At 29.7% G+C, this 12384-nt stretch overlaps 6 protein-coding genes across 6 annotated transcripts; 3 read left to right on the top strand and 3 right to left on the bottom strand.

Moving 5' to 3' along the window:
- The first annotated feature begins 735 nt into the window (after positions 1-735).
- LOC113790634 (carboxypeptidase D-like) lies at positions 736-2479 on the top strand. The gene is made up of 2 exons (XM_027340327.2): positions 736-1853; positions 1923-2479. The coding sequence occupies exons 1-2, from the start codon at positions 918-920 to the stop codon at positions 2424-2426; spliced, it is 1440 nt and encodes a 479-aa protein (XP_027196128.2). The 5' UTR covers positions 736-917; the 3' UTR covers positions 2427-2479.
- On the bottom strand, positions 2348-5500 carry LOC113791132 (TBC domain-containing protein kinase-like protein). Its single transcript, XM_027340867.2, has 4 exons — positions 5147-5500; positions 4822-5082; positions 3296-4765; positions 2348-3199 (listed from the first exon to the last, which is right to left on the bottom strand). Exons 1-4 carry the CDS (start codon positions 5361-5363, stop codon positions 2535-2537), a joined length of 2613 nt encoding a protein of 870 aa, XP_027196668.1. The 5' UTR covers positions 5364-5500; the 3' UTR covers positions 2348-2534.
- On the top strand, positions 5486-7309 carry LOC113791151 (cysteine-rich with EGF-like domain protein 2-B). Its single transcript, XM_027340889.2, has 4 exons — positions 5486-5881; positions 5938-6655; positions 6859-6905; positions 6990-7309. Exons 1-4 carry the CDS (start codon positions 5486-5488, stop codon positions 7242-7244), a joined length of 1416 nt encoding a protein of 471 aa, XP_027196690.2. The 3' UTR covers positions 7245-7309.
- LOC113791172 (protein FAM32A-like) lies at positions 6762-7752 on the bottom strand. Its single transcript, XM_027340912.2, has one exon. The coding sequence runs from the start codon at positions 7750-7752 to the stop codon at positions 7321-7323; it is 432 nt and encodes a 143-aa protein (XP_027196713.1). The 3' UTR covers positions 6762-7320.
- Positions 7753-7975: 223 nt separating this feature from the next.
- LOC113791161 (nuclear hormone receptor HR96-like) lies at positions 7976-10407 on the top strand. Its single transcript, XM_027340901.2, has 4 exons — positions 7976-8624; positions 8855-9714; positions 9769-9830; positions 9897-10407. The coding sequence occupies exons 1-4, from the start codon at positions 8435-8437 to the stop codon at positions 10105-10107; spliced, it is 1323 nt and encodes a 440-aa protein (XP_027196702.2). The 5' UTR covers positions 7976-8434; the 3' UTR covers positions 10108-10407.
- On the bottom strand, positions 10185-12104 carry LOC113791142 (sodium/potassium/calcium exchanger 5-like). The gene has a single exon (XM_027340877.2). The coding sequence runs from the start codon at positions 12002-12004 to the stop codon at positions 10394-10396; it is 1611 nt and encodes a 536-aa protein (XP_027196678.2). The 5' UTR covers positions 12005-12104; the 3' UTR covers positions 10185-10393.
- Between the last annotated feature and the right edge of the window lie 280 nt (positions 12105-12384).

The following is a 12384-nucleotide window of genomic DNA, read 5'->3' as shown; positions in this document are numbered from 1 at the left end:
TACCTTTTTGTTTTTGTTTTTGATTATTTAACAATTTTGTTATATTATTATCTTGATAATAGTATAAATAAATTGATTAATCAAATGATTATATTAAACATTCTTTATCTGTTATGATTTAATGCCATTTCGGTAAACATACAACACACCGTAATGGCTAAATAATCAGGTTTTGTTTGATACGATTTTTTTCATTCGTTTATTTATTTATTTTTGTTCATCATCAGCAAAACTTGTCGCGTGCAAATATATGTTTTATCATTTCGATTGTTTTTTCTCTCTTTTGTTCAAATGCGTAGGTGTTTATACCTGATTGATGATGATGAATGATTGTCAATTTATACAATTCAATAATAATTAAGGATGTCGATGTATTGATCACGTACAATAAATTCAATATCTGTAGGTGTTAGTTAGGTTAGCTATAGTAAATATTAAACAATATTTTGTATATTATCCTCTTGATAATATATTGAACTTTACCTATTTCTTTTTATTATGGCAATATTTTCATAATTCATCATCGATTTACGAAATAAATTTTTATTTTCGAACATTTTTATTTGTTCGATTTGATTTCAAACAAACCGAAATCATTTCATATATTTTAAGAGTTTCTTTAGCTTTTATATTTTCTTTTTGAATGTTCACTGTTTATCGTTTGTGTTTATATATCAAAATAATATGACAACAAAAATTTATTGATGATGATGATTATGATGATTTCAAGTTCAATCTAATCATAACCATAACCATGCTCATCATTAATTTGCCTGGTGGATAATAAAGACCATATTTCGTGATAATTATTTATTTGCTTGATTTGTTTTGTATTGAATTTTGTCATGTCTTTGTCTGCACGACATACAATTCACAATCAAATTAATAGAAAAAATCCATTATAAATCCAAAATTCAATGGCGACCAGTTATGATGTTTCGATGACAAATTTTGATGGCAATACTGGTGGTGATGATGATGATGATAATAATATTCATTATATCGCTAGTAAATCATTCAATCAATCAATTTCTAATGAACAACAACAACAAACGATGAATGGTTATAAAATTCTTTTTCATATTCCAGCACGTAAAATTCTTATTGGAATATTGATTTTTCTCGCAATTTTAATTTCGCTTTTAACACTTGGTATTATTCTTAATTATTTCATGGTTAAACATACCAATTGGTTTTATCCAGATCGACCAAATATTAGCCACCAGCATCATAATAATAATGAAATTTATTCAATTCTTGATACTTATTCTAAATATTATCCAAAATTAACACGTTTATATACAATTGGCTATTCGAATCGAAATAAACCGATAAAAGTATTAGAAATCAGTGATCAACCTGGTGTTCATGAACCAGGAGAAGCTGAAATCAAACTAATCGGCAATATTCATGGTAATGAAGTAGTTGGTCGTGAATTATTATTACATTTGATTGATCATCTTTTGTCAACATATCATTCAAATTCATCGACAAGATCATTAGTTGATAATGTACGTATTCATATCGCGCCAACAATCAATCCTGATGGTTATGAAAATGCAAACGAAGGCGATTGTATGGGTACTGTAGGTCGTTATAATGCTAATGGAAGAGATTTAAATCGTAATTTTCCCGATCAATTTGTAAATAATGATAACAACGAAAAACAAGAAATTGAGACTGAAATAGTTATGAAATGGACCAAACAATATCCATTTGTTTTATCTGCATCATTTCATGGTGGTTCTTTAGTCGTTAATTATCCCTTTGATAATAATAAAGAAATGATTAAAAATGAAACAAAGTGTCCGGATGATGATGTTTTTCGTCATTTGTCTTTAATCTATTCCAAGGTAAGTCAAGAATGAAAAACAAAGAATTATTACGAAAATTCATTCGAAATATTTTATATTCTTAAATAGAGTCATCAATATATGTATAACAATGATGGACGTTGTCTTGATTCATGTGATAATACAGTGGATTATTTCTCACAAGGTATAACAAATGGTGCAAAATGGTATCCAGTTGCCGGTGGAATGCAAGATTGGAACTATATACATGCGAATTGTTTTGAATTGACTATTGAAGTTGGTTGTAAAAAATATCCACTAAGCAATGAACTAGAAACTTATTGGCAACAACATAAAAATTCATTATTAAATCTAATCAATTCTACCTATAGTGGTGTACATGGTTTTGTTTATGATAATCATGGTCAACCGATCGAATCTGCTATCATTTCTGTCGATGGAATTGATAAAAATATTACAACTTATAAAACTGGGGATTATTGGCGTCTCTTAACGCCTGAACGCCAATACAGAATAACAGCTTCAAAATATGGTTACGATTCACAAACATCAACAATTTATATTCATTATTCATATCGGTTAGATTTTACATTAAATGAGTCAATTTTATGAAAATTAATATTTTTTAAAAATTTTAATCAATAAAATATAATGTTTTTATTCAATTCTTCAATTAAAGCCTGACCCAAAATAACATGTATATTTTGATGATATAAGTGATTATTGAATTAGTAAACATTTTGGAATGTTTCCCAGATCTGATGATGATAAATCCAGATAGCAAACACGGGGAATGGAAAAATTTTCAATCAATTCTAAAGTTTTTTCAATTGAATCGATGACGACAATTAAATTATGTTTACCATGTGGTTGTTGATAATGACATTTAGCGGCTGGCCGGTTAGTTTTATTAACATTGGTCAATTCTTTTTGCAATTCTTGATAGAAATCTTCATATCGAACTGAATTGATAAGGGTACCACCGTACTTTTGAATGTCTTCTTTTGAACGGCAATCAATCAGAACCAGTTGGGTGTTACGACCACAATCCGAACACAATTGCTGTTGATCGAAAGCTACCGCTGTGGTGGATGCTGTGCAATTCGATAGATTAAGCCGATCAACCAATGTGGTGAGATCTTCAATATTGATCCTTGGCAATCGTGGATACTTTTTAAGTGCCTGTATTTCCCACAAATTTCGTCTACTAATCGATTTAGGCGTTGAACAGAAAAATTTTATCGAATTTCTCACACATCGATCAATGTCAATTTGTGGCAAATCACTAAATATTAGGATGCAATCGTTGAATGTAAAATCTGATATACGATCACGTAACTGATGAAGAATGGCCAAACCAATAAACAAAGGGAAGGATTCATTTCCTATAATGGGAAAAATTATGCGACATTAATAATGAGAAAACAAATAACAAAATCTCCTTATCATGTGTAATAACAAGTATTAATGTAATAACTTACCTAGGATTAATGTGTCCCAAAGCTGAAAAATCTGATAAAGTGGTAATATATGAGTGAACATTGTCAGGAACCATGAAATGGCATATAAATCTGGGACAAATTTCAGTGATGCTAAATGATTGCTGAGCATTGGATCATGAAAGGCGATTATCACCTGAAAAAGGGCCAAATATTCTTGTATTGCTGATGAATTATCTTTCTTGAAAAATCCATTTAAATATTTACGAACAAAATGATCAAAACAAGCAAATGCTTGTGATTCATTGTTGAAATTTAATATTACAAAAGGTGCGGCTAACGAATCAAGACCTTGCCAATATACTTCACCATTAGATTCATTATGTGCAAGCCATGCTTTTAGTATTCGAGTTAATTTTCGATGTCCTTCAGCCGATGCTAACAGATCATTGTATTGATGACAACGAGGTATATCTACAGCAATTTGCCGATCGGTTGTTGTTTTGCTAATTTTATCAATTTGATCAAATAATAATTTATCTTTCCAACGAACGTTGAGTAATGAACTCCAGATTTGAGCACGATAATGAGGACAAATATCAGTTTTTGATTCAGTTATCAATTGATTTCGCAAAAAAGGATAGCCATTCAATAGAGCTTTGAACAAAAAAAGACGTTCACATTGATAATCGAAATCCATTTCGCGGATGGGCAACGGTAGTGATTCACAACTTTGTTTAGATTCTGGTCTTTTATTGAACAGATTAGCATCAGAAATAAGTAACGGAGAGAAAATTTCGCTAGATATTTTGAGGAGACGTTGATTTATAGTATCAACTGGTAATAATTTGAAATCACAGTTTGAAGGTAATCGGACCATTTTCCAATTGCTATCCAAATCGATGGCCATAATTTTGTCAATTAAATTGTTTTCATCATCAGTGATTGTTCTATTATAATTACTACTATCACAGTTTTCTTGATTCGAACATTCATTTTCCAATATGACTAGCTTAGGTAATGAGAGTATTGACGGAATTTTTTGCTCTTCTTTATCAGTTTCTTTGGATGGATATGCGATCGACCACAGATAATAGAATTCATGTATATTGATAAAATTACTAATCTTAAAAAATTCTTCATCATTTATTTCATTCACATTTTGATAAGATTTAGTAGTGATAAATTTTTCATATGTTGTATAATACTTTGGCTCTGGTATGGCCATTATTTTAATCAATTCTTTGATCGATGAACGTTCATTAGGATTACAATTTAAAGTAGATTGGAAAAAAATCATCCATTTTTCCGACAAATCTTGAATTTCAATGCCAAGTTTTGTTATTATTCTATTCAAGTCATCATCAATAAATTCTAATGGATTGTCAGGAAAATTTTGACGCTGATTTGGAAACATTAAGTATAATATTGATAAACCAAACGACCAGATATCGCTTTTCTTTGTCGCTTTCAATAATAGACATTGCTCCGGAGCTATGAAACGAATATCATCTAATGGCAATTCAAGGTAATTAAGTATGATTTTATAAATTATAAATAACGCCTACCCGGATAGATTTGTGTTTGACAAAGCCGACCCATGTCAGTAATGATGTTAACAGCCCAATGTGTTAGTTTGTAAGGAGTTTTCGAGTCATTTGTCGTCAAGAATGCACTTGGAGATATAAGACCATGAACGGCACCAATCACATAATGTAAATGATATAATCCATATAGGCCACATTGTAAAATTGATTGCAAATTTTCAGTAGACAAAGAATCATCGGCTGTACATGAGGCATAGTGTTCAAATACCAATGTAATTCGTTCTAATTCAGTTTTTGAAGAATATTTAAACAATTAGATTGAATTTGAAAAAAGGGAAAGACATACCATTTTTACTACGTATACAATCCAGATAATGTGTCAAATAAGGCGTTAATGTAGTGGCAGTATTAAAACTTTGAACAAAGGAATGAAAATTACCGACCATCGTGATGGACGGTGGGGTCAATGGTAAACCATTTGCACCAAACATATCATTTTGAGTGGTGGATGATTCAAAAGCCAGTGTGGCCAATCTATATTTGGCTGACAATTTCATTACCATCTCGAACAACAATCAAATTCTTTGTCCATTGACGAGAATAACAAAAAAAATTGAAGGATCAATGATCGAAATTTTTTTCCACTTGTTTTGTTTGATGGATTGTGGATCCATTCAAACATTCCATGTCGATTGTTCGTCTTTATAATATTTGGTCGTTCACACGAAATTTTACATACCGGCTACATATCGTTTTTTTTATCGTAAAAATTCTTTACATTTTTACAAACAAATTTGATTATCGTATTATTGGCTCATTTACAAACCCATTTTCGATCATTTATATGATGGTCGTCAAAAGTTGCGAATTGTTTTTTCAATTTTCCAATTCAAAATACGGCTCTTATGTGACGTGTACAAAATACCAAAGAAATCTTGTCAAATTTATTACATTTTTATCACTCATTCTGTTGATATTTTTATTCGAATGTCATCATATCGATGCCTATTTACAACAAAAAGATGAAACAACATTAGATTCGTGTCAACGATGTAAATTATTGGTCAAATCTTTTAAAAAGGTATGTGTATTATCGTTTGTTATTCTATCCATATAAAAATCGATATTTTTTATCAGGGTCTGAAACATACAGCTCGTGGAAAACATGAAGGTGGTGATGCTCATTGGGAGGAAAATAAATTGAATAATTATGCTGATAGTGAAATACGATTGACCGAAATACAAGAAAATCTTTGCAATGATGTGAAATCGGGAAAAGATCAATGCCATAGTTTTGCTGAACATTATGAAAGTGAAATTGAAGATTGGTTTTTAAAGAATCGCAAACAAGAACGAAAAGATCATTTGGAAGAGGGTAGCACATTGTATGAATATTTATGCAATCAAATTAGTCAAGCTTGTTGCCCAGATGGACATTTTGGTGCCGATTGTCAACCATGTCATGGATATCCTAATAATGTTTGCTATAATCGTGGATATTGTTCAGGTAATGGCACAAGAAAAGGTCAAGGAAATTGTATCTGTCATATTGGATTCGATGGTGAATTCTGTGAAAAATGTTCATCAAATTATTTAGCTATTGGCATTATTGAAATGAATTATGAGGAAAAAATTCAAAACATTCCTGAACAATGCATTCGTTGTGATCAATCATGTGCCTCATCATGTCATTCACTTGGACCACAAGGCTGTCATGTTTGTCGTACTGGATATTTTCGTGATAATGATAAAGGATGTATCGATATCGATGAATGTAATGTATCCGATGTTGAATTGAATCCGTGCAAATTTCAAACATATTGTATGAATACACAAGGCTCATATAAATGTTATCGTAAGTGTTTGCTACATTATTATCATGGATACTGTGAACCTAATCAGATAGCTTGGCAATCATTTATTAATAGATTTTTAGATTCTAAAATTTAACAAAAAATCACTGACATGAAATAATAAATTTATTAACTTTTATTGTTGTTAATTAATCGTTTCATTTTATTTTATTTTTTTCATCCATTATACTAATTTGAAAAAAAGCTTGCCATGAATCCTGTGAAGGCTGTACTGGACATGGATCCAATTCGGTAATAAGAAAAATAGAAAATTTTAATCTGGATCTTGATCATTTTTTTTTAATTTCTTTATTTTACAAAATTTTACAATATTAGTGCATCAAATGTTCATCTGGTTATAAAAGATCTGTGATCAATAATGATTGTATCCGAAATGATCAATACAGTATTGGACAATTATGGAAACGATACGTTAAATACATACGATATGTTTTTTATTTAATTGCAATGATCATCATTTTCATCGTTGCTTCACGTAACAATATATTATTGGCATCATGTTTTTCATTAATCACTTCGATTATTATAACATTTATTGAAAAACCTGATTTACTTTATGATTATTTGTAACAAATTGAATTGAATGAACGATGTAAAATACGATAATAGAATTGTTAAAAAATTGATAATTTTTACATGATCATGATTATTTTGTCCAGCTAACTTTTGGTATATCATAATGTTCACTAAGATTTTCCAGATGGCTATTAAATTCTTCAACACGTTGTTTATGCGTTTTTGATGCTTTTGACATTACTCGTGCTAATTGTCGTTTTTCTTGTTGTGCTAAAAATTTTTTCTGTGCTTCTGTCATCCAACCATTAGGATCGAACGATGATGATTGTTGATCATGTTGTTTAACAATAGGTTCATTCGAATTGGAATCACTATCAATAATCGCTTGTGTTGTTGATGATGATGATTTGACTGTTTCGATGATTGCTTCCAAATCTTGACCTTTCACTTTGTTTTTATTCTTTTTTATTTTTCTATCTTTTTTGCTAAGCCCAAGTGGATTGTTGTTTTTTCGTTTTAATTTTAATGATCCTCGGGCAACCAAATCATAATCATCAGACATTGTTATTATTTTTTTGTTTTTCTTCTTAATATTTCAAAATATGATTGATTGTTAACATACACTGGCAATTTTATCACAAAATACCCATTAACTAAATTAAAAAGCCTTGAATAAAACTTGTTGTTGTTGTTGTTGTTTTGATATTTTCATGTTACTCGATTTCCCTTCATATAGAATGTATTCAAATAAGAATTTGTTTTCATCCAATCCAAAGCCAACGAGATGTGATGTGGCTATCTTTCATTGATACATCTATCAAAAAAAAAATTCTATATCTTGATCTTGTCACATGAATATTTCATTCCAAGCTGAAAAAACAGACAAATTGATGCTTGCAATAACGTCACCTTACTCACGCATACTTGATTCACCTGTTTAATTTGTTTTTCACAATTCTTGTTCAATTGATTCAATATGGTGGCTGTCTGGAGATTTTACTTTAATATAGCATGATACACGGCTAATTCTATAGAATAATATGATTGCTTCATTCGTTCATATAATTCATAAAAATCAATCTATTTGTTTTGTTCTATTTGTTTCTATTTGATACCATGGCGTCATCCTTTTCCATCCGTTTACATTGAATGAAAAGTAAAACACAAATATAAACAAGAAAAAAAATTATATAACGGCATTCAATAAGAGGAAAAAACAACTTTTATAATAATAATCAGCATCTATGACGACAATGGATTCCACACATTCACCGTCAAACTTTTCAATAAATCAATTTACTCATGAAAAATCCGTGAATACGTCACAGGAAACAACTACATCATATAATCCAAACATCTACCATCAACAAACCTATGATACCTCAGATTCATTTGAATCATCTAACAGTAAAAATATGGAAATCAACTCAATGGGTAACTTAATCGATTTTTTATGATATAGATAATGTTTAAATATTGTTTCAAAACAATATATTCAAAAAAACATCAATCATTTAAACTAATAAGCTATCTGCTCTAACGTTATCACTTCTTTACTGTATCTTCACCCTCATTAGAAATACAATCTATTATTGCATTAAATCTTGATCGTGTGATCATCATACTCGTTCAAAAACATTGATTTTCTTTTATTTTTTAATTAGGAATGCAAAATTTATCCATGAATTCGATGGAGATTCACAATCTAAATCCCAACAGTGTAAATTTAAACACTGTTTTGCCTACTGCTGAAACAATGTATAATGATTTTACTGGCATTGGAGATAATTCAACTCCAGCCACAACTCATAGTAATTCACCAAGTACATCATATGGTCCTAATAGTTCATCATCGAAAAATCCTAGTGAATCTAATTCTCCAAATTATTGCGGATTAAATTCATCTTTAGATCAAATAAAAAAAGGAAACAATCATATTAAAGAATCGATTGTGTTTGCTGTTTCAAAACTGAACATGTGTGATATACCATTACGACGGCAAGTATTTGAATCATTGATCAATAAACAAGCAGAACATTCAAGTGCAGAAAAACGAATACCTGGTTTCAAAGAATTTTTGGAAATTGAAAAATGTAAAACATTATATCCGATTGAAAATGAACGTCTTGAAGAATTGAATAAGGCCTGTCTTTTGCTTCGAAATCCATATGAACAAATTGTCAATACAAATACACATCATTTGACAGATGCTGTTCAAGTGACCGAAGCCGCTATACGACGGTTGATACAAATGTCGAATAAATTGAGCTCTTTTAATCGTCTATCACAAGTTGATAAAATAGCTTTGCTTAAAAGTTCCATAATTGAGATGTTTTGCATTCGTGCTACAACTAATTTCAATATTGAAAATAATTTTTGGTATTTCGTTGATGATCAAAACAAAGGACTTTCATTGGTTTCGATGGAAGTACTTACTGATGCTCAAATTAATTTTCTCTCACATAAAGAGTTTGCCATTAAATATCAATCAGAATTCCGTAATGATAATATTATTGCCGATTTGGTATGTTCGAATGTTTTTTTAAAATCATGTAACCTTATTTTTTGATTCATATAGCTTACAGTCATAATCCTATTCCGGCCATCAAGAGCAACAGTTTCCGTGTCTAATATTGTTCAGTAAGTACAATAATAATTAACATTAAAATATTAACCGATTAATAATATTCTTATTTGTGATAACAGTGAAGAATTTCTCAACTATTGTTATTTACTACGCCGTTATCTTCAGGTTAAACATGATGGTGATTCATGTGCAGCTAAAACATCATTTATAACATTAATGTATCGTCTTGAAGAACTATTTCATTTATCGGAAGATATTGTTCGTATCTATATGGACCTTAATCCACAAAATGCAGGGCAATTATTCGTCGAACTTTTTGATCTCTCATGATTTTTATTTTTATTTTCTTTAAACATTCGAAACTATTATTTGCAATTATCTATCCAAATATCATCATAAATATCAAATACTTGAATAATATCATTGTTTAATTCCATAATCATCATCATTTATATAACAAAATAAATAAATATCCATTACACAACTTTATTGAAACGACATACTTCGTTTTTTTAAATAATAATTTTTGACAATACAACAACAATTGTATAACACATCATAATTATTATAATTTTGAATTCAAGTTTGATAAATTGTAAATTAAAAATCAATACGTTTAAACAATCGAAATATATTGATCAAATATGAGTAAACATACAAGGAAAAAAATGTATAATATTGTGAATGAATAGCTAGATCTGATTGATAATTTCCAATTACTTAAGTAGAATATTAATATGAATATTAGTAATAATATTGTTAACGATATTGCAACATATTCGAATAATCGATAATCAACATCGATTGTAAAGGCTTGTAATTTTTCCAATGTTGTACCTTCTTTTACGGTTAATATTAAAATCTTGAGAAACCATGGTAAACCAAGACAAATAAGAATATTGAAAATATTCGAACCAATTACATGACATATGGCCATATCGACTGAGTTTAATCGTTTGATGACAATAATTGAAGATATCATTTTTGTTATATTACCAAGTGCTAACATGTTTAACACTGAACTTGAATGTGTGAAATGAATAGCTTTGCTTATGATCGAAATCATCCACATAAGAAAATAGGTTATGGCCACAATCCAAACGCTTGACAGGATATATGTTGCGATAAATGATCGTCGGTTAGCTGGAGGAATCGTTATTGAAAATAGCCATCGAAATGGTATCAAAGCTGATTTTAAAAATTTATCCCGTGGAAAAGTTCCACGATAAATTTTTGAGCTACTTTCACTAATGTTTTCTTGGTCGGCACTTGTGGACGGCTGTCGAGGATTGGAAATCGTAAATTTTTTCATTGCTGGTTTCATATTGATTTTCGATTGTTGTAGATAGTGTGTATATTTAAGCCAAGGTCGATCTTTGGAGTGAAAAAATTTCCGCCTATTTTGTTGTTGCTGAATTATCTCAAAATGTGACCAAAGATAAAGGCATAGCATATATACGGTGTAGATAAAAATGAATATCAGTGATTCTATACAATCGATCGAATCATCTTTGATGCTCAGAATGAATATAACAATTGTAATTGAATAAAAAATAATTTCTCGTCGTACTGGCCATGCATTTATACATATAAATGAAAACGTTCGAGGGGTCAATACTATCAGGCCACAGATGCCCGGAATAGCCAATAAATTGAATAGACTTGATACGACAATTGTAGCGGTACCGATTGATTTTCCACCAATAAACGCAGAAATTATTGATGCAAACAATTCCGGTAATGATGTTCCAAACACCATCAATGTTGAGCCGATAATATTTAGTGATAATCCATAAATAATGTTGAACATTTGTAATGATGGCACAAAATATGAATCAATGACCAATGTTAAAACAAAACATAGATAACAGAATACTAAAATATGTACAATGTAGCCACCATTTCGACGAAATTGAGCGTTCATAAAATCCGGTGGTAGAAAACTTAGAACATTGATTAGATCAGGATTTCCATCACGATCATCTTCAATAGTAGAATTTTTTACATTATGATTAGTTATAACAGTAATATTACTTTGATTTTTAATAATCTGATCAACAAGCTCATCGACAGATATAATTTCTGATGTTGTTTTAACTGTTGTAGCTATCACCGATGAAGTTGTATTATTATTCAGGTTACAATTAGCTGAAATGACCAATGAAGATAGTAGAAAAACCAAATTCAACAATCGATTCATTATTTTATTTTCAAAAATGATGGTCATTAAGTCAATGAAAAAAAATGAAAGCAAATATAATGAAAGTCTTTGATCGATTGGATTTAAATGAAAATTTGGTTTCGAAGTAACATCATCGAAAATAACATTGACAATAAAAACAAACAAAAATTTCCAAGACTACGTGAACAAGATATAAATACTTTGTTATCAATAGACTTTAAATGTTCATCATTTATCACATCGAATATATATTGATTGAAATAATCAATATGGGCAAACATTTGATTATCTTAAAAGCATAAGATAAAAGATTAACATGAACAAACATATTGTTCAAGTATATCCTTATGTGTAATCATGATATTTATAATGTCATATCATCAAAACGACATTCAACATTATCATGGCCAAAAATTATCATCACC

The sequence above is a fragment of the Dermatophagoides pteronyssinus genome, unplaced genomic scaffold (genome assembly GCF_027571235.1).
Source record: "Dermatophagoides pteronyssinus isolate colony J.1.1.1.1 unplaced genomic scaffold, Derpt_VIB-CSIC_2022.12 sq0002, whole genome shotgun sequence".
NCBI lineage: Eukaryota > Metazoa > Arthropoda > Arachnida > Sarcoptiformes > Pyroglyphidae > Dermatophagoides > Dermatophagoides pteronyssinus.
The sequence above is the reverse complement of the archived record's forward strand: the minus strand, read 5'-3'. Positions and strand labels throughout refer to the sequence as shown.

Excerpts from the sequence above, each read along its gene's own strand:
- LOC113790634 (XM_027340327.2), top strand. The coding sequence starts at position 918 with ATGGCGACCAGTTATGATGTTTCGATGACAAATTTTGATGGCAATACT. Across the intron at positions 1,854-1,922 it reads TGTCTTTAATCTATTCCAAG|AGTCATCAATATATGTATAA; the intron begins GTAAGTCAAGAA and ends ATTCTTAAATAG.
- LOC113791132 (XM_027340867.2), bottom strand. The coding sequence starts at position 5,363 with ATGGTAATGAAATTGTCAGCCAAATATAGATTGGCCACACTGGCTTTT. Across the intron at positions 4,766-4,821 it reads TCAAACACAAATCTATCCGG|ATGATATTCGTTTCATAGCT; the intron begins GTAGGCGTTATT and ends AATTGCCATTAG. Across the intron at positions 3,200-3,295 it reads TTGGGACACATTAATCCTAG|GAAATGAATCCTTCCCTTTG; the intron begins GTAAGTTATTAC and ends TTCCCATTATAG.
- LOC113791151 (XM_027340889.2), top strand. The coding sequence starts at position 5,486 with ATGTCGATTGTTCGTCTTTATAATATTTGGTCGTTCACACGAAATTTT. Across the intron at positions 5,882-5,937 it reads TGGTCAAATCTTTTAAAAAG|GGTCTGAAACATACAGCTCG; the intron begins GTATGTGTATTA and ends ATTTTTTATCAG. Across the intron at positions 6,906-6,989 it reads CTGGACATGGATCCAATTCG|TGCATCAAATGTTCATCTGG; the intron begins GTAATAAGAAAA and ends TTACAATATTAG.
- LOC113791172 (XM_027340912.2), bottom strand. The coding sequence starts at position 7,752 with ATGTCTGATGATTATGATTTGGTTGCCCGAGGATCATTAAAATTAAAA.
- LOC113791161 (XM_027340901.2), top strand. The coding sequence starts at position 8,435 with ATGACGACAATGGATTCCACACATTCACCGTCAAACTTTTCAATAAAT. Across the intron at positions 8,625-8,854 it reads TATGGAAATCAACTCAATGG|GAATGCAAAATTTATCCATG; the intron begins GTAACTTAATCG and ends TTTTTTAATTAG. Across the intron at positions 9,715-9,768 it reads ATAATATTATTGCCGATTTG|CTTACAGTCATAATCCTATT; the intron begins GTATGTTCGAAT and ends TGATTCATATAG.
- LOC113791142 (XM_027340877.2), bottom strand. The coding sequence starts at position 12,004 with ATGACCATCATTTTTGAAAATAAAATAATGAATCGATTGTTGAATTTG.